At 47.8% G+C, this 20,598-nt stretch overlaps 1 protein-coding gene across 1 annotated transcript; it reads left to right on the forward strand.

Annotated features, from left to right (window-relative positions):
• Positions 1-4,228: 4,228 nt before the first annotated feature.
• Positions 4,229-19,344, forward strand: HEATR6 (HEAT repeat containing 6). Its single transcript, XM_062507110.1, has 20 exons — positions 4,229-4,342; positions 4,893-5,000; positions 5,370-5,510; positions 6,605-6,720; positions 7,113-7,227; positions 7,441-7,542; positions 7,945-8,082; positions 8,940-9,223; positions 9,516-9,693; positions 9,972-10,178; positions 10,794-10,893; positions 11,085-11,446; positions 12,284-12,406; positions 12,917-13,003; positions 13,761-13,895; positions 14,938-15,060; positions 16,030-16,154; positions 17,211-17,307; positions 17,685-17,889; positions 18,329-19,344. The coding sequence occupies exons 1-20, from the start codon at positions 4,244-4,246 to the stop codon at positions 18,877-18,879; spliced, it is 3,396 nt and encodes a 1,131-aa protein (XP_062363094.1). The 5' UTR covers positions 4,229-4,243; the 3' UTR covers positions 18,880-19,344.
• Positions 19,345-20,598: the final 1,254 nt, after the last annotated feature.

Consider the following 20,598-nt stretch of genomic DNA (forward strand, 5'->3'; position numbering starts at 1 on the left):
AAAGAAAGCAGTTTCTAGAATACATCCCAGGAGAATATACAGCAAGAAAAATTATGCACATGAATTATGCATCTGAATTATGATTTCACTCCTATTTTTGTCCAGATTAGCTCATGTTTGGTGTGCATCCCTGGCAGGGTGCTAGCAGAGTGTGATCCAACTCCCAGCAGGTCACTCCAGCTCTGGGTCCTGTGGTAGCTGCTCCACTGGTAGCTGCTTCCCAAGGGCTCATGGAGCTTCCTGGGGATCCAGCCCCCCAGTAACGCTGGCAGCCCCTTCTCCTGCACCCCTCACAGGCTGGGCAAGTGCTTCTTCTGTGTTATTGGAATGCCTCTCTTCTGTAAACACACAATAGATGAAAACAGATTTGGGTGTGAACTAAAAAAGCAGGTCTGTGCTATTTTGCTCAGAGGGGGAGGTGTTTGGAGGCTGTGCTGCCACTAGCCAGGCTTCAGTGGTGTCCCCCAGGTCCCCAGCATCTCCTGGGGAAGGCACACATGGAAACATCTTGGCTTCTACTAGCTCTGGGGAGATAAGCCCAGGAGAGAAGAGCATGGGGAAGGCAGTAGCAGGGCTTCCAGAATCTGCAATCCCAGCACACAGTCAAGTAAAGCCAGCAATCCTTCCAGGAAAAACTGCTTTGCAATCCTCAGCCCCCTTCCCAGGAGGGCTGGTGACCCCAGGCCATGGATATTTCCATCTGTAAGGAATTTCAGTGGCTATCATTGCAGGAGGGAATTATCCTCACTGGCCAAGTCAGCAGGGCACCTGCACCCAGGTGTGGGGGCCAGGTTGGGGTGGGTGTGAGCACAGGATACCTTCCTCTGCTGGGGCCATGTGGGGAGGCTTGAGGGGCTGTGAATGCTCCCTGGCTGGGTTCTTCCCTTACCAAACTGCATGTCTCATCTCTGCTGCTGCCTTGGATTAACATCCCTGACATCCTAGCAGTTGTTTGCTTGAAAAAATGAGATTAGGAAAGTATTTCAAGTATTTGTGTCTGTTATTCAGTGGCAAACAAGGCTGGAGCCAGTGCTGTTTGTCCCATCAGCTGGCCCAAAGCTTAGGAAAGCTGCCAGGAAGGCAGTGGGGGACACCCAGCTAAGCACCAGAGGCTGAATTTGCACATACCTTTGGAGAGTGGGAAATGTGGAGCTGGTGCAGGCAGACATTGGCTGAATCCCCTTGGCACGGATGGGGTACCTGCATGTGCACCTTTGTGGGTACCCCTGGGATATCTCAGAGGATTGAGGTTTTTCTGCATTCAGGTGTTTCCCATCTGCTTTGAAACACTGCTGGTAGGAAGTGAAAAGTCAGTAAATTTGGGCAGTCACAGAAAAGAGGAGCAAAGGCAGAATTAATGGAAACAGGCATCTTAGAAAGCCTGGGCTTGAAACCCCTGAAATCATCTGCTGAGTTTTGGGCCAGTTGTGCTCCCGGAGTGATCAAGCTAAGATGACCTCTCCAGTTTGCCTTTTGGAGAAAGGACACAGCTGGTGAGGGAGAGAGGCAAGGAGGAGGCCAGGAGAGCTGCAGCAGCTCCAGGTCACCGTGTTTTCAGGCTCAGCAGGTCTCTGCCACATCCTGGAGCTCTCCTGTGGCTCCTGTTCAGTTTGACTTCCCCATGGCAGCTGTCACTATCCCTGCATTTTCAAACCACCTGCCTGAATTTCAAGGAAGTCATTCATATATTTAACAGGAATATCAATTTCCAGGAGCTCCAGGGGACCCAGAGATCAGAGCAGCTGATGCAGGGATTCTGCTGAGCTGTGCTCACCCTGCCAGAGCTGGAATTCCTCTTGGATGGGGTGTTTGCCGGGGGATTGTTTAAGCTTCCCCTGGTCCTTCTGGGGCTCAGGTGTCCTGGGGTGGGACCCCATCCCAGCTACTGGGATCAAGCCCAAGCACTCAGCCCAGGGAGGACACTTTATCCACATTATTTAAGCCAGGAGTGGCTCCTGAAATAAATAGAAAAGGAGATTCCTCTGCAGCCTAGGGAACCACCCTGTCCACATTCTTCCCTGAGGCCTTCAAAGGAGCTGAGGAATCAAATTCCCACTATTTTTCTTCGAAAACACCAATTTCAAATTGTAATTACGGCCTGCTGTCTTACTGCAGAGGGAAGACCCCAGCAGACTGCAGCTTCCTTGCTTCCCTAAGACATCAGTTTTGATGATTTATTAAGACTTACATTTTTAACAATATGATGTTGGTTAATGTTGGAAGATGTTCCTACAATTAATGAAAATTTCATAGACTGACTGGAGAAGAAAGAGACCATTTTATGTCCCCTACCAGATGGCCTAGACCAGCTGCTCACTTTTTTCTTTGAACTGTGATTCTAATGACTTCTCTGTCCTTTGAAGTCTGCTTAGAGCTGCTGAACCAGATGGATTTGCATGATAGTAGCAGTGCACGTTTAACAGTGGAGGACTTGTGCTATTTTCCCTCCTGGCCACTGCTGAATGCTTCAGTTGGGGGATTTGGAGGGGTGAGTAAACCCGGAATATTGCCAAGCACTGGCAAAATGTGTCTTGGTGTAACATCACTGGCTTCAGTGGAGTTACTCCCCAAATTCACAATGTCCTTACCCAGTTCTCAGCTGGTTTTGTTGCTTTACAACCTATGGGACACTGTCAGTCATGGATTTACTGGGGCCTCACAAAGCAGGGGCTGCTGTCAGAATGCACATTTCAGCACCATTAAAAAAAAAAAAAAGATGAAGAAAGAAAGAGTGAGCTTTAAGTATGTATCAAGAAGTTTTAAAAATAGTAAAGCCACAAAATAAAATGGTGGCAAAAGAAAAGAAAACTGAAAAAGGCCCCTGAGTGTGGGTTTGGTATGAATTTATGCAGAGTAGAGAAGTTGGGGAGGCAACACTGACATTCCTGGGTTTGAAATCTCAAATCAATAATGAAGGTGGCCACATCACTTTTTCACATTGCCTCCCAGAGCACTCACAGGATCTCAAGCAGCTGCTCTCCCTGGAGCAATGTCTGGGCTGGGCTGGCACAGAGCTCTCTAAAATCTCTCAGGACTCTGATGATCCTTGTGAGTCCCTTCCAACTCAGGATATTCTGTCATTCTATGAAGATCATCCCTGCTCAATAACAACATGCCCAGGGCTGTCTCTGCACTGTGTCTCCCTGTGCCTGCCTCAGAAGCCTTTAGGGACTTTTGAGGAACAAACAGCACAGGATAAATGGAACGATAAAGGGAAGGAGTAGAGCAATTACCCAGAACCAGCCAGCCCGGGGCACAGAAGGACACCAAGGCCATGGGCACTGGTGGCACAGAACATGCTTTTCTTCCTCAAGGTTGTCAGTGTGATAAGGAGGGTAAGCCAGAGGTAAGGCTTTGCCTGGATGTGACATGGAAGGAAAAGGCACCGTGTCCTGGCCCTGGAGCCCTGCTGTTCCTTCCCAGGTGATGTGGATCCGCTGTTGGCAGCAGTCCACGCGCAGCAAGGCAGGAACGCTTGGCTGAGCCCTGCTCCTGTGAATGTCCCCATCAACCCGGGCTCTCCAGGCTGCTCCCCCTGGATCCCATTCACAGGGAATGCCGGGAGCCCAACTGTTAATTTGATGTTCCCCATCAAGCGAGATGTTAACGCTGGTGAGATGCAGATCCCATCTGGATTAATGACCTTAAGGGGAGCAGGTTCCTGTTCACAACCGCTGGTCCCAGTGTCCCCAGTGCTGTGTGATGGCAGAATGTCCCGTGTCTGCCCTGAATTGGGACAGGGGTATGGCACAGGAGCAGCCTGTTACTGCACAGCAGCCCTGATTTTGTGTTACAGCCATCTCATCCTCCACACCACGACAGCTTCAGACTGGACACCGGGAAAATTTCTTCATGGAACACCTTGTCCACCCCGCCACAGGCGAAATCCCCATCCTTGGGGGGATTTAAAAGCCACATGAATGTGACACTTGGAGACACGGGCCAGTGATGCCTTGACAGCGCCGGGTGGTTCTCGAGGAACTTTCCCTGCTGTTCCCTGCGGCTGGACACTGGTGGCTGCTGCTGTCCCAACCTGCCACAGGCCCGGCCCGGCCCGGCCCGGCCCAGCCCAGCCCTCAGCCGGACCCACCGGGCCGCCGTAGCCGCCCCGGAAGCGCTGCGGTTGCCATGGCGGCGGGGCGGGGCACGGCCCATGGCGGCGGCGGGGCCTGTGGAGCCGGCGGAGCCGGGCCCGGCCGGGTCCGTGCGGCGCTGCCTGGCTCGGTTCGGCTCTCTGCGGGCCATGCCCGACGGCGGCCGCCGCACGGAGCTGCACCTGCTCTTCGACCAGCTCATCTCGGAGAGCTGCGGGCCCGAGCCCGCGGCCGCGCCCGGCCCGCAGGTACCGCGGGGATGGGGCTTCGCCACGGGGGTGAGGGGGCCCGGCGGCTCCGGCGATGTGTCCCTGTGGGGATGAGAAGGAGGCGGCCCGGGCCGCGGGTGTGCCCGTGTGGAGGGGTTTGTCCCGCCGATTCCACCCCACGTTCCCCCCGCACACCTTCCACGCTCCTCTGCCCACCCCCGGGCCCTGCTCCGGCTCCTTGGTGACTCTGAGCTCTGCTGCCCGGTGCGGATACGAGGGGTGACACCGACAGATGGGACTGTGCGTCTTGGCAGTTTTCGTAGTCTGATGCTGGAAAAACAGGAATTTTTAAAGCCTTAAAGCAAGCCCTTCAAAGCTGAGCACTATGGATGCTGCTCCATTAGCAACAAACAGTATTTCGTTATTACACCGGTTTGTTTTATTTCCAAAGCAGGCTTACTTTGCGCTTTGGAATTAATTGATTTTTGGATGTTGCTCTTCTGTTCCTTGATGTAACTTGGTATTTTTCTTGGGCCATTAGTATTACCTTTGTAGTCCCTAAATAATAAACTGAGGCTTTCTCTTCCAGGATGTTTGTGCTGTACTTGTCCAAGCCTGTCAGTTGGTTCCCCTTGATCAGGAACATCTTGTCAGCAAAGTCTGTCAGCTTATCCATCACTTACTCAACAGATATCAGGTAGGAAGACTTTGGCCATGTCCCTCCTGTCTCTCAATAAGCTGGTGGAACTCTGCCTTTTTCCAGGGCTGTGGAGCTAACCTTCAGGCAGACTTTCTAGGATTTTCACTGTATTACTTATTTTTGGGTAGCTGAAGCTCTGATCTGGTTCTCTCATGGTTCCTCATAAAACCACTTCTCAGTCAGAAGTGATTCACCCTAGGAAATAGTCTTGGTTTCAGGACACTTGTACAGATTTATCCATTTCTTGCCAGGTGTGTTCTCTGCTGATGTGTGATTTCAACATCCAGATCTGTGACCAGTTTCTCTGAGTTTACTGACTGCAGCAGTACAAGGTGATGTTTATCTTGACCTGTTCTGTTCCAACAGGTGATGGTTGATGAGCAGAACTTGAATTTCCTTCTCTCCTACTGCATCTCTGCTCTGAGGCAGTGCAGCTCCTGGACACATGTTGAAATTCTGCAAGCCTTAGCAGCTCTTGTTTACAATAATGGGCCTAAATGTCAGAAGGTGAGTTTATAATCAGAGAGAAGGTATCTACAAAAATATTTGCACCACTGCTGTTTCTACTTTTTTTTCCTAAGAGAAAGAATAATAAAGTTCTCAAATTGTGTTACCTTTCATGCTAAGATTAGATCCCATTTAAATAGTTGCTGTGATTTATGGGAAAGTTGACTTGCACTTGTATTTATTAATAATTATTATTCCCATGTGGAATACTCTGTACCTGCAGGCTGCAGCTGTATAGATCACCATTAAATAAGGGCACAGGCTTGGACCCTGTGCCTCATGCAGGAAGACCACGGGGAGCTTCAAATTGCACATAACTCCCCAGGCTGCACTGAGGATGTTGAAATGCATCCTGTAACCAGATCAGGGTTTCAGCTTGGTGCCATTTCAAAGCAGAGGCTCTCGGGTTTCAATCCTGTGTGAAGCTCCTCGTTGCTGCAGCTGACAAGTGTTTGAAATGCTGAATTCTTCTGCTGTCACCAGCTCCTGGCAGCTTGCAATGCAGTCTCTGCTGTTGGGCTCAGCCCAGGGTGGTGATGCTCACAGTTTGGGAGCTGCCAGCTTGTGTGGGCTTGTAGCTCGTGTAGTGGCAGCAGTTTGGTGCAGCAGTTGTTCCTAGCTTGGCTTCATGTCTGGGAAGAGAGCATAAACTGGGGACTCAGCTGAGCTGTGCTCACCTCTCTTCTTTCTTAATACAAAATAAGAGGACTTAAGGAATTTAGATTTTCATGCTGTTTATTATAAATCTATCTCTGGAATAATCTGAAATTGCAGCTGAGAATTTTTAGGGTTTGTTTTACTTGTCATTATCATGCTTTAAATTTTCGTTGGTAATAAATTCAGCTAATTTCACTAAGTCAGGTTTGCTCTTCCCATGATGGTTGTCAGTGAGTGACCTCTCCTTGTCCTTGTCTCAACTCCTGAACCTTTCCTTATATTTTCTTTCCCCTGCCCATCTGAGGAGCAGTTTTGGTGGCACCTGATGTCCAGCCAGGCTCCAGCCACCTCCCCTGATGTTTAGCTCCCAAACACAAGACCCAGGAGGCTGAGGGAGGAGCACTGACCCCTAATGACTTTTGGTGGTTTGATTTCAGTATCTCCCAGACCTTCTGGGCAAGGCTGGGCTCCTGCTGCACTTCAGTGACCCTGGCCAGCCAGATGTGGAGCTCAGGAGGGCAGCTGTGCGCAGCATGGCAAACCTGTGTCTCAGGTGTGTACAAACCTTTGGGGCAGGGGGTTTAGAAAGTGTACATCTGCCAGCACAGGTCCAGCAAGGTGTAGGTGCATGAATTTGAAATGCAGAGCTTTAGTGTTCCAAGATATCTGTGCATAAAACCATAAATTCTCAGTCTTGCAGAAATAATGTTACAGGGAATAGTTTAGGGAAGAAAATAAAAGCTGTTGTGCTGTCTGTTTTTTCTTGCAGGAGGTTTCTTTTTGTCCTCTATATGATAGAGCTGGCCCCTTTCAATCAACCACCCATCCAGCTGGGGCTCTGCTAACAGAGGGCTAACAGAAGAATTGAGTGGGACTTTGTGTAACTTTATGAACCTGTGGACAGACTGCAAAGTAACCTCGTGTCTCCTCTTGCTGTAATTTTAGTGTTCCTGGACAGCCATACCTGGATGAGTCCTACAGAAGTGTTTGTTTTCAAACTTTCCTAAGTGTTCTGCAGTCTTCAAAAACCACTGATGTGGATGACATCACTTTTTGCATGGTAAGTGTGAGTCTCATTGTCTAAAATACTCTAATTAGGAGGTTGTGCTGCAGGAATATGTGGAATTTGGAATGTTGTCAATTAAGATTTTATTTTAATAGTCTATAATTTATCATATTACTGTCCCAGTTGAGCAGAACTGTCATTGCCTAGAAAGTTACTTGAAAGATGTGAACCTGCAGTGTTTTGGGAAGGAAAATTCTTTGTTTTCAGTTACTGCAAAGTGCACTGAAAGGTATCCAGTCACTTCTCAACGGTGGAAAGATGAAACTGATGCAAACTGACCAAATTGGAGCTCTTCTGGCAGTGTTAAAGGTAAATGCTTAAATCCATCTGGAGAAAGAGGCAGACACTGGGAGGTTCCAGGTGCTGTTAAGTGGGAAACTGTAGAAAATGAACAAGAGGGAGCAGAAAAGCATGAGAGTGGGGGGAAATGGAGTGTGAGATATTAAAGAAAAATATATTGAGTTTCTCTCACAGCATCTTCACTGCACTCCCTACAGCAGAATGTGAGAGGAAGATGGGAGGCTTGGGGTTTTTTGGACCTTGAAATCCTTCTAGACATAGATGGATTTCAGTTCCATAGCCTTATACATGGGAAGGGCAAGACCTGGGGAAAGGAGCACAGCTGAAAACTGGTGAATTCACCTGAGTGAAAAACAGTAAATCTGTGCATGAGGAAGGGACAGAATGCTAACATTTGTGTTCCTGTTGCAGAAGTGCATGTTCCATGGGCTGCCAGGACTGAGCATTGAGGTGCCCACAGCCCTGTACCCTGCTCCTTTACCTCAGTATGATAAAAGGTCACCTGTCAAGCAGGAGCAGTCAGAACCAGCCACCTCTAAGCAGACAGGGGTAAGATGGGCTGCTCCTGACTCTCCAGCCTGTTTGCTGTGGTTGTGTCTTACCTGTTGTGATACTGGTGGCTCTTCATGTCCTGAGCATGTGGTACATATAATTCTTTGCTTCAGAGGTGATGATTATAAATTCTGCACTAAGTAAAATTGCTTTGGGAGCTCAGGTGACATGAACAAATTGCTCTGCAGGGCTTGGCTTTCCTCAGCTAAGCTCTGTGCAACAATTATTCATCCATAGCCAGGAATTCCTGGCCTCTAGGCACGGGATTGGTGTGTGCAAACTTGCCAAAGATAAGTCACGTTTTCTTTCCTAACACTTGCACAATTATTTGACTCTTTCTTAGGGAAGTCAAGTTCATTTAAGACTGATTTCTTGCCCCATCTGTTCTGCTTAATCCTTCTACAGGTTATTTTTTAAACTTTCAAATACTTCGGTTTACTGATTATCTGAAAGACATTAGAGAAAATAAAGTTATCTAGTCATGTTGACTTGTTTCTTTTTAGGTGCTGAAAAGAAAGGTTAGTGTTCCCTACTGTAAATCTAAAAGAACTACAGAAGTATTTTGTGTTGTTCTTTAATCACTGCTGTGTGAAATAAGATTTTTAGCTGAAAGTTTCCTTGGATATATTTTGCTTTACTAATGAAGAAGCTAAAGCTTAGTTTTTGAGGCTACTCAGTTATAAACTGTTTACTTAGGCATTACTGAAATTTTGTGACTGTTTCTGCTAATAAGCAGAACTTAAAAACCCAGATACTAAAGAGTGACTTTCTGTGTGTAGAGTATTGCAGGGACATGTAACTTCATTTATGTATTCCTTAAGTATTGACTAAGGAAAATAATTTTTTTGTCTTAGAGCCGAAGAAAGAAGTGCAAAGGGAAACAAAAGAAAGGAGAATTTGGAGAAGAAGGAAGAGAAGATTCAGGGGATGCAGGAAATGAGTCAGTGCTGGGAGCAGACATGCTGAAATTGCACTTGGGGGATGTGCAGAGCAGCCCTTGCCCTGATCCTCAGCCTCGTGTGTCGGGTGTGTGTGCTGGGAAGGATCCCCTGTCCTCACTTCCCACGGGCTGGAAACGCATCAGCAGCAGCGAGTCGGAATATTCCGACACCGAAGGTGGAATACAGAGCAAAGTGAGGTGATTGCTGTGCACATCAGCATAAAAACACAGGCTTCATAAAACACTTCCACACCATCCTTTGTTCTTAATCAAAACTGCTGAGGAAATTACTTTCCCTTTTGATTTATGAGATGATACAAGAAAATGGGAAGGCAGTAATTTGTATTGGTTTGGAAGTGAATTTGTTCTTCCTCTTCCTGTTCTTGGTCTAAAAGATTTCCCCTCACAGCCAGTCACTAATACACATGAAAGAGGTGGGGTTCATCCCTTGTCCCTGCTGTTTTCATTAATCTTTTTGTTTGTGTTTAAGGTCTTACCAAGCCAATGTTCGCCAAGGGGCTCTGGCCTGTTTCCTCTCCACTATAAAGTCAATAGAAAAGAGAGTTCTTTATGGCTACTGGTCAGCATTTGTTCCTGATGCCCCTGGTATTGGCAGCCCTCAGTCTGTGTCTCTGATGACTATTGCTCTAAAGGACCCTTCTCCAAAGGTGAGGCACTTCTGTGTACAAAAATTGTTCTGTTTTCCCCTCTTAATCTTGGGAATTGTCTTCTATGGCCTTCAGCAAGTGTTTGGCTACTGCCCAAGAAATAAATAGGAAGCACTGGCTAAGGAAACAAGGGATTGGTTCTGTATTGCTTAAAGTCACGAAAAGAAAGATAGTTGGAGTTGAATTTTCACTTTCTAGAGAGGATTTTACGTATTTTAAAATTCTCCACCGGCTCAAAGGAGATGTTAAAAGGTATCGCAAATGTTTTATCATTTCAGACACGTGCCTGTGCTCTTCAAGTCCTTTCAGCCTTCCTGGAAGGTTCTAAGCAGTTCCTCTCCGTGGCTGAAGATGCCAGTGACCACAAGAGAGCTTTTACTCCCTTCTCTGTCACCATTGCTTCCAGCATCCGGGAGCTGCACCGCTGCCTGCTGCTGGCCCTGGTGGCAGAGTCCTCCTCCCAGACTCTGACACAGATAGTCAAGGTACCTGCACTGCAAATGTGCCACATGCTCCCAGAGGGGTGACACTGCTCTCTAGATTGAGTCCTGAAGAAAGATTGCACAGAATTGCTCTTGAGGAGTGAGGTGGTGGTGGTGAGAAACAGACCTTTGTCATCTCACAAGATTTCATTGACTGAGTCATCCCCTACAGAATCATGGAATCACAGAATGGTTTGGGTTGGAAGGGACCTTAAAGATCACCTTCCACTAGACCAGGTTCCTCAGAGTTCCATCCAGAGCCTCGAGGTTTCTTTTGAACATGATTCTCTTTCTGCATTTTTTTTAGTCTTTTTGGAGCCCAATGAACCTATAAAATGATTCTGAAGATTCACAGTGACTTTAAAACTGGAATCCAAATTGACAAGTCCTTCCATAGCCTATCAAAATTCCTTGGTCTTTATGCCACCTCACAGTAGCTAAATCCTTGTTCTTAGGAACCAAGTTTGTATCCAGTGTTCCCACAGCAGATAATTGGGGTGGTCTTTTTCAGGTGCCCTCGGATAATGAGCTGCCTGAGTGACCTAAATTACAAGTGTAAAAACAAACCTGTTGGAGGCCAGGCTGACATTGTAACCAGCACCTTTCTCTGTGTTTCAGTGCCTGGCAAACTTGGTTTCCAATGCACCCTACAGCCGACTGAAGCCTGGGCTGCTTACCAGGGTGTGGAACCAGATCAAGCCCTACATCTCTCACAAAGGTTTGCATTTTCTCTCTGTTATATTGCTCCCCTACTCTGTGTTCCATAAATTCATAATTCAATAACAGTGGGTGTTATAATATGTTATAATCTGCCTTGTCTGAAAACTGCTGAGGGAGGATGCCCGACCATCAGTGAAGTTCTAATGAAGCATTTTTTGCTTTTCCTTCTCCCTCCGTTGTCTCTTGCAGATGTTAACGTTCGAGTTTCCAGCCTCACACTGTTGGGTGCAGTAGTTTCTGTCCAAGCACCTTTACCAGAGGTACAGCTGCTTCTGCAGCAGCCCAGCTCCTCAGGGCTGAGCAGCAGCGGCAGCACAACCCCTCGTCGCTCTATGTCCTGCGAGCAGTGGAGGAAAGCCCTGCCCTGGGCAGGGGAAAGCCCTCTGGACAATGCAGCAGGGTGTGGCCCTGCAGAGCCCTGCTGGCTGCTGCGCCTGTGTGTCTCCATCGTGGTCCTGCCCAGGGAGGATTCCTGCTCCGACAGCGACGCCACCTTCCCGTCCTTGTCCAGCATCTACGAGCCGTGTCCCCTGCGCCTGGAGGCCCTGCAGGTGGGAGGGGTGCACAGGGAGATTGGCCCACATCCCTCAGCTGCTTCCCTCAGTTGTTCATTCCCTTTACTCTCTGCTTTCTCAGGGAGGTTTAGGCTGAGGCTTTTGCTGCTGCAGTGGGGCTGAGCTGCTGTGACTCAAAGAGAAACGTTTTGGCCACAGCATGATTGCCCCACTGCAAACCTGCTGCAGCAAGTTCATCTGCCTGTGATTTTTTTAATCTTCAGTATTGTTTTCAGTATTACTTGGGGGTGTGTGCTGGCAGACTGTGAGTCTTCCACTCCTCCATACAAAAATGCAAATTCAAGTTTTGGTGGAAAACAGTGGGAAAAAACCCTGCAGTCAGGGAACAGGCTGCAAGGAGCTATGGAAGCACTCAAGGAGTACTGTGGATGCTGAGGCTTGGCTTTGTTTTAACTCATGTAGCCACAGCAAAGGGTAAGATTTTTCCCAAGAAGTCTCTCTCTTTTTTTGGAACAGTGAATATTTGTTAAATCCAACTTCATAGAAGGCAGCAGCAGTGTTACAGGAGGTACAGAATCTCTTGCTCTTAGTTTTTTTGGCTACAGGAGCCCTCACTTACAGTAAATAATTCATGGTCTTGGTACCTGATAGTGCTTTTGTGGCTCTTCTTTAAACAAGATAATGGAACAGCAAGGCTTTTAATCAGCTCTAGTATTGCAAAAGTTGTGCTGCAAGGTGTATCTGTTACATCAGAGTTCAGTGTATGGTGCCAGGGTTGATTTGCCTGTTAACATCATTTCAGGGTGTAGTTGGGGTATTTTGAGTAAACAGGAGGAAGAAATGCTGAATGGAATTTCTTTTGTCTGTGTTTAGGTGTTGGCTCTTCTTGTGAAAGGTTATTTCCCCATGGCTCAGGGCTATTTCCTAGAACTTGGAGAAGTAGCTTGCAGATGCATGGAAGAAATGGATCCATCCATTCAGCTTCATGGAGCCAAAGTAAGAGCAAGAGGACACATCAACATCATTTTACCAAGTCAGTTTTATCTGTCTGTGTGCTTTGCAAGTGCAGATGAGTGGTGATGAATATTCAGAACATCTGTGTGTGTGATGCAGAAGTGCAGTACCCTGACACTCAGAGAAATGCACCTTTAGCTTCCAGTCTTGAAGAATTTTGTTGCTCTGCTGAGTCACCAGGAAGCTTGGGAAGTGCAAGGACTACACTGGTCCTTCCCTGGCTGAGCATCAGCTGGTGCAGGGACTGGACTCTGTGACCCAAGATTTCCTCTTTGTGAAGTAGTTTGTTATGCTGTGCTAGCTGGAGACTTTATGTAAGAAAGGCTTTTCCTCTAATTTCAGTACTAGCAGGGACAGAACAGTCCAAACCAATACTGAATCTTTTATTTTTGTTCCCTAGGTGAGTAGATGCAGTCCTAGGTGAAGGTTCTGTAGTTCCATGGTCTTTGAGTCATGCCTGATGAAAACCTCCTTGCTTTTTGTTCTTTGTAGCTTCTGGAGGAGCTGGGCACAGGTGTCCTGCAGCAGCACAAACCTGATTCCCCCACTGCCCCTGAGCAGAGGGTGCCTGTCAGCGTGGTAGGTGTGAGATTCCACCTCACTGAGCTCTTCCCTGGATCTGCAAAGTCACTGGCACAGACACGGATTATTGCAGGGAAGCAGGAAGGAACTCAGACTGCAGCTTTATGGATGCCAGCATGGACAGTTTCTGGAGACTTCCTGCAGTAATTTGGCAGCTGTTCTTGTCTTGTTGGGTTTTATTTCTTTTACATGATGTTAACCCTGTGTCTTTGCCTCTCCTCTTCCCAACTCTTGCAGCCTGCTGTAGTTCAGAGAGCTGGAAGAACAACACTAATTTTGTGTGTGTCACTACTGCTGCATAAAACTTGTAGAATTTTGGTGAATTTGCATTTTTAAAGACCCAACCTACATTTTCTGTCTGGTCACAAGTGCAGAGAGAATGGCCAGAACCATAATGTATGTGAATTTAGAAAAATTCATTAGCTGTGTGTTGGCTCAGTTTGCAGAAGCTGAGTAATATAGGCCTGTTTAAGTTTTCCTTCTGTGAACAGAAGACAAGCTTAAAAATTCTTTGGCTCATGCTAAGTTTTAAGCCTACAAGACAGGAAATGTGTTCAGTAGCATCAGGTTCCTGTTGTTTGCTATGCATGTAAATTGTCAGGCAAATGAAAACACTCGGCTGTGTGGATTCAGGAGTGGGATTACAACTGTGTTTAATGCAGTTTAAATTTCGGGGTATGATGATCATCTTTAAGACAAGAACTTAGGCTTAATTGCTGATTTTAACAGATGAACCTGCCTGCTTCTCCTGCAGGTTGTGACCTTCTGGACAATGATGTTAAATGGCCCTTTACCTGGCACTCTGCAGAACTCCCCCCACGCCACTCTCCAGACAAGTGCCTGTGATGCCCTGTCCTCTATCTTACCAGAGGCTTTCAGCCTCCTGCAGGTAGGAGAACGCACCTCTAAATGTGCTCTTTTTACCTTTGAGGCTTTGTCCTTGTCCACCAGATTACTGTAGTGTAAAGCCTTTTAAAACTTACCAGGAGAAAGTAAAGAAACTTTCCCAATTTATTTTTTCTCATTCTGACCATTGTGACTGTTGAAGTCTGGAAAGGGCCATGTTGGGAGTAATTAGCCTGTCAGAACAATTAAAGTGTGGGTCACAGCAGCTGTTTGGCCCTGCCATGAATACCCAGCCTTGGCAATGATGCACAGGAGATGGAGAATAAGAATTTCATGGCACAAGGGAGGGCTGAGGGATTGTTATTCTGCTGATTAATTCTTTGAAGAGCCAGCTGAGCCAACAGCCAGGGCCTGATGTTGTGCACCCATTTGCATGTGTGTTTTTTTCCCCTTGCAATATGAAATATGCTTTTAAACATGAAAGCCTTGGCAGTGGATCCCCCCTGCATTGTGCAGCTCCTTCTGTGTCACTGTGCCCTTGCTGGGGAGTGCTCTGCCAGATCTCATTTGCCCAGGAATTGCTGGTCCAGCAGTATCTCTGGAATTCTCCAAGTACAGAGTGTACTTCATCCCCCTGTACTTTGATCCCATCCCCTCTCCTGTCCCTGTGGCCAAGTGGGGTCAAGTCAGTGCCCACTCTGACCTTTTGTCATGGGCTGGTGAACGGACAACCTGCCCAGGCTGAGCTCACCCTGCCTGCCTGGCCTGGTTAATGAAGGGCAGAGAGGGAAGGAAGGCAGGAGCAGCCCATCCTCTCTGTGTTAGCTCTGATGGGCCATTCCTTCTGCTTTGGATGAGAATTAATACTTTGATTTCCTTCATGGCCTTACCTGACAGCAGTGAGATCCTGTGTGCTGGAAGCATTCTGTTTCCTGGGTGGGCTCCTGAAACACTTCTCACTTGATCTAGAGCATGCTCTTGAGTGGGAGCTCCTTCAGACACAGGGTCTTTCAGAGAATTTATGTGTCTCTGTGGGACAGAGCTCTCCTCAGCCCCCCTGTTGCCACTGCTGTTCCTCTTTGCAGGGTGACCAGCAGATCCTGTGTGTCACGTTGCTGCTTGGCCTGAACCACAGCGAGAACCCCCTGGTGAAAGCTGCTGCTGCCCGTGCCCTGGGAGTCTACATCCTCTTCCCATGCCTCAGGCAGGTCAGAGCCAGCCCATTCCCTTCTTCTGAGCCATTTTATAATGAACCATAAGATGTGGAACGTGGATTTGTTTGAAGTTAATTCACTTTTATACTTTTATTTACTTAAATCCACTGATACTGTAGTGCATTTGTAGTTTTCCTTACTGGCTCCAGACCTGCTCTTGCCTTTTGTGTGAGAGCAGAATCAGTGCAGCTTTAAGGGAGGTGAAGAAGAAGTGAGAGGAAAAGGAGAGAGGTCAGGATCTTCCAGGCTCTCGGGGATGGAAGCTGGAGTGGTTAGGTTGGCACAGAGGAGGTGCAAGAGGTGAGGGGGAAGCTCCAGGATTCTATGACTGTAACAAATTTTTAATGTGAAGCCTTCAGTTTTGCTTAAAACTAAGAAATAAAGCTTATTAAAAAAAAACCAAACATTTTTTTTCTACAAATATCAGCTTGGCTGAGCTGGAAGATTAGTTTTTGCAATGTAACCTTTAAGTGAATGATTTTAATAAAAAAATATGCAGTAGCTGACTTTGGAGTTTAATTCCAAAATATTTTGAAAGAAAATCCTTTACCACAGGCACATGTAATGTGCCATAGAAGAGAAGATTAGACAGGCAGCTCAACAGGGAGTTTGGAGAAGCAATTACTTTAAGAGTGGGATTTGATGAGTATAAGGTTGGCAGTCCATGTACTTATGTTAAAATCCAAAGTAACTAAATCAGTGATGGAATTAAATAATCTATTGAAGTTTTTCAGCAACAGCTACCCAAGAGTGGTAGTGGACTTGGTCAGCATTGGATTGTTAATTAAAGGTCAGGCAGAGCTGCAGAGAGCACCATGAGCTCATTAAAAGGTGTCACCTAGAAAAGTAAATGAACAGAGCTGGTCTCTCTTTCATTTTCCCTGGAAAAAAACAGTGTGTTGCTAAGGAAATCACCTGTGTTTTGAGAACTTTGTAACTTTGCAGCAGTTTTTGCTTTGGCAGGATGTGATGTTTGTGGCAGACACAGCAAATGCCATGCTGAATTCCCTCCATGACAAGTCTCCCAACGTCCGTGCCAAAGCAGCCTGGTCCTTGGGCAACCTCACAGACACCCTGATCATCAACATGTATGTGACACACCCTTCCCTGGGTGACACCTCTGCCCTGTCCCTGTCCCCAGGTGTCACACAGACCACACTCATGGTCTGCAAGAGGACACGGCCTCAGGCTGTGCCAGGAGAGCTCCAGGTTGGACATGAGGAGGAATTTCACCATGGAGAGGGTGGTCAGACATTGGAAGGGGCTGGCAAGGGAGGTTTGGAGTCCCCATCCCTGCAGGTGTCCAAGGAATGACTGGATGTGGCACTCAGTGCTCTGGGCTGGGGACAAGGAGGGGATCAGGCACAGCTTGGACTCGATGCTCTGGATGGGCTTTTCTGACCAAAATGATTCTGTGATACTTAACACTAAAAAAAAAAAAGCTGAATTTTGGCTTGGATCCTTCTTTTTAAGCAGCCTCTGCCTGTGTGTTACACTGTTCAAGCATCCTGTATCCATCTGGGAACACTTTCCACTATCCCAGCTTGCTCCAAGCCCTATCCAGCCTGGCCTTGGACAGTTCCAGGGATGGCGCAGCCACAGCTTCTCTGGGCACTCTCACAGGGATCAGGTTTATTCTAATATCTGCTCTGAACCTACTCACTTTGAAGCCATTCCCCTTGTCCTGTCACTCTAAGGAGAGACTCTTTGAAACTTTTCAGTTTTCCATTTCTTGTGTGTTGCTTGGTGTAATTACGTGGTTCCTTTACTTTCAACACAGCGCAGAAGTAAAATTAATAAATATTTAACCCTTCCTCAAGCCAGAGACTGAGGGAAGCCCAACCTACTGTTACATTTTTAACAGGAAAATAGTTATCATATATTCCTGCTACAGAATTACCTCTGAGCAATTCCTTGCCCTCTGTTTTTTATTACAGACTTAACCATCGCTAACCAGCTTTCTTGCATTGATAGTTTGGTTTTAAATTAATAAACATAGTGGTCACATGCAGAAAGGTCTGCCTTATATATTAGCCTTCTAAAGAGTGAAGGTTATTTGTTCATGGGCTTTTATAAAGGGTGGTATCACATCTTTGGGGATGGAGCAGCTGAGCTGGGTGTTTACAGGGTGCCTCTCCTGCCAGGGAAACCATGGGACAAAGCTTCCAGGAGGAACTTTCTGATCTCCTGCTGCTGAAATTGCTGCGGTCTGCAACTGAAGCATCCAAGGACAGAGACAAGGTAAGGCTGAGGGGAAGGAGGGTGGAGTTGGTAGTTAACTCCTGCATTAAAAAAAGGAAAGGAAAAAGTTACCAGTTACTTTAAGTCTGTTTGCCCCTTTGAGGGGAGCTGCAGCTCAGATCCTCCCCTGAGGGCTGGTGTTCAGAGGTTTCCTGTGGTGTTTGAATTGCAGGGAATTTGCCTGAGCTTTTCCACAGTGTAGAGGGTTAGGGTTTGGTTTGTGGCCATTTGCAGAGAACGATCCTTCTGGTGGCATTTAGGAATACACAGTGTGATTCCAGCTGTGCTCCTTGCTGGCTCTGAGATGATTTCACAGCAGGCTTGAAATCAAACCTGCCAACAACCCAAAAACTGGAGAGGTTTTTGTGCGTTTCCAGGTCAAAAGCAACGCTGTCCGTGCCCTTGGGAACGTGCTCCATTTCCTGCAGCCCTGCCACGTGGCCAAGCCCAGGTTCAGGGAGGCCATCGAGGAGTCCCTGCAGGCCCTGATTGCCACGGTGGGCAGCGAGGCCACCATGAAGGTGCGCTGGAACGCGTGCTACGCGCTGGGGAACGTCTTCAGGAACCCTGCCCTGCCTCTGGGTGAGAGCCTGCTCCCCTGCCTGGGGCTGCCTCAGCACCTGGGGGCTGATCACATCATCTCTGGTGCCAGTGGGGTGGAGAAGAAGGGGGGAAGCCAGGAAAGCTGAGTCTTGCTGTCACAGCTTCCCAGAGCTCTTCCCAGTGGAACAGACTCAGCTCTTTGCAGTGCAGGTGTAACTGCTGTGTTCAGCTGGATCTGTCATGTAAAGAAAGAGTGTGAGGGTGGGCTTATAGCTGTGAAAAAATGCCAAAGGTCCTCTTGTAAAACTTCAGGATATTAGCTCTTCTAACTAATATTTAATTTCATAACTCCTGATTCTCTCATTTAAACAACAATAAATTCAATAAATGTCAGTCCATTAAATATTCAGGAGAAATTTATAGTTTTGCATATTTTGGCTGATTAAAAAAGGATGGGTTTTTTTGGTTTTATTTTCAGGAGAGGCTCCTTGGGCCAGGCAAGCTTTCAGTGCCCTTTCTTCTGTAGTCAAGTCCTGCAAGAACTTCAAAGTACGAATCAAGTCAGCCATGGCCCTGTCCATCCCCAGCAAGAGGGAATGCTACGGCTCCACGGAGCAGTTCTGCCAAATCTGGAGTGCCCTGGTGGTGGCTCTGCAGAGGAGCGAGGACACCGAGGACTTCCTGGAGTTCAAGTACAGCTCCAGCCTCAGGACCCAGATCTGCCGGGCTCTGCTGCACTTGCTGCAGCTGGCCAGGAGCACGGACCTGCCCCTCATCGGGGGGACCCTCAGGGAGCACGGGGGGGCCATCAAACCCTACGTCCTGCAGTACCTGAGGTCCTCGGGGGAGGAGAACGAAGCGGGAACGCACACGGACTTGGGGGAGAGGGAGAGAGGATTGCAGGGAGCCATCGACCATCTCAGTGGGATAGAGAGAGAGCTGCAGGGCAAGGCCAGGGTGAGAGTGTCCCTGTACCTGGAGGATGTCCTGACAAGCCACACCAATGCCACGGAGCTGACAGAATCTTAAAGGGAAGCCCCATTTCAGTGACCAAAACTTCCACAGGGAGCACTGGCCTGTGTTCCCTTGCACAGGACATTTGGAGGAGAAGTTTCCTCCTGCTGATATTAAATGTTTTGTTTCAGACTGTATTGATAATGCCTCTAAGACTTCATATTTATATTATTATTTTTTACTGTTGTGTTTGGTGAACTCTGCCGTTGCCCTCCCTGGGGCTGGTTTGTGCTCTTTGCTGTCACAGCGTTGCCACTTGGAAAACAACCTCCTTTCCCTCCTCTATGTGTTTTATAAAGCTGCCTGTTCCCTCAGGTTATCTCAAAGCATTTTATTCCTATTGCTGCAGGATCCAGAATCATGTTTGTAGAGTGGGGGGCTGGAAGAATTTTGTTTTTCAGAGCACTGCAAATGTTGTCACTCTTGTGTTCCTGCAATAAACCCAAATAGGCCAATATTTGAAGAATAGCTTAGAGCAAACACCCTTTGCCTGTCTGTGTCCCCAGTGTTGTACACCTGGCCTGTGCCTTCCTGCTGCCTCCACTCATCCTGTCTTCCAAAAAAATCAAAATTCCTTGTTTCCAGGTGGATGGTACTGTGCTGCCTACGCCAGAAAATTCAGAGTAGGTTCTCCAAGGCTGGAATTTTGCCTCTCCAAGCACCTCTGTGGGAGATGGAGCGATGTTCTAACAGCACACAGATTTGTTTCTGGTTCTGGAGTTGTGTCTCCTTCCATTCCTTCCTGCTGGTGTAACTTGCTCTGTGTTTGCTCTGTGCTTACTCTGCTGCTAGCCAGGGGAGCACTGAGCTCTCTGATGTTGCTGGGGACAAATCAGCACCTCCAGGAATGAGCAGGGCTCTGGGGCTCTCAAGAGTTAAGTGCCTGCTGTCCTAACCCCGGGCTGGATGTTTGAACAGAGCTCAGGGCAAGCCCTACCTGTCGTAAAACCTCAAGAGGATACAAAATTCATCTGCTTTGTTCTTCCACCCTCGCCGCTGGTTTCAGCAGGCCTCAAGGGCTGAGAGTATCCAAAACTTCCTGGAGTAAGGGAGCCTTTTTCAGGGGATGGCTGGGGCCAGGGATGACTTCTGCTGTACCAGCCCCTTGTGTGTGGTCAAGCTGGGAAACCCTGGGATGGAGAGAGAGCTGAGCCTGCTGGGCCCTGGCCTGGCTCTGCTTCAAGTGACACATTTGTACTTCAGCTTCACTTGCTCCTTTCCTTTCTGGCTGCTGCAGCTGTACCTGATCCCATCTTTGAGCTCCCACACCTGAACCAAACCTGTGTTTCTGCACTGCCTTGGGGAGAAATCTGTCCCAGAGCCACTGAAAGCACAACTTGGCCTGGATTTCTTTTCCCAAAGTTGCTGACATCTCTAGAGCTGCCTCCATCCTGTACCAGCTGGAATGCTGGTGCTGAGGCAGCTGTGGGACTTGGGAGCAGAGTGTACCTGAGCTGAGTGTGCTCTAGCAGCCCCATCCAGTGTCAGGCTGTTCTCTGAACAGAGGCATCTCTGGTTTTATGCACCCCAGGAATCAGATGGGAGCTGCTGTTATTCCCAATAGGGCATCACCCTTTGCCAACCCTCTGGGGAAAATGAGGGCACAGGGCTGGATGCAGCCTGTGTCCTCCCTGGTGGGACACGAGGTGCTGGGGGCCGGGGAGAGGCAGCACCTTCCCCACCCTGGCCAAGGTTTTATTGTACTGCCTCTTTATTGTTGTGTTTACAAGCCAG

This window comes from Cinclus cinclus, chromosome 22 (genome assembly GCF_963662255.1).
Source record: "Cinclus cinclus chromosome 22, bCinCin1.1, whole genome shotgun sequence".
NCBI lineage: Eukaryota > Metazoa > Chordata > Aves > Passeriformes > Cinclidae > Cinclus > Cinclus cinclus.

Excerpts from the sequence above, each read along its gene's own strand:
- HEATR6 (XM_062507110.1), top strand. The coding sequence starts at position 4,244 with ATGCCCGACGGCGGCCGCCGCACGGAGCTGCACCTGCTCTTCGACCAG. Across the intron at positions 10,179-10,793 it reads CTCTGACACAGATAGTCAAG|TGCCTGGCAAACTTGGTTTC; the intron begins GTACCTGCACTG and ends TCTGTGTTTCAG. Across the intron at positions 16,155-17,210 it reads GACACCCTGATCATCAACAT|GGAAACCATGGGACAAAGCT; the intron begins GTATGTGACACA and ends CTCTCCTGCCAG.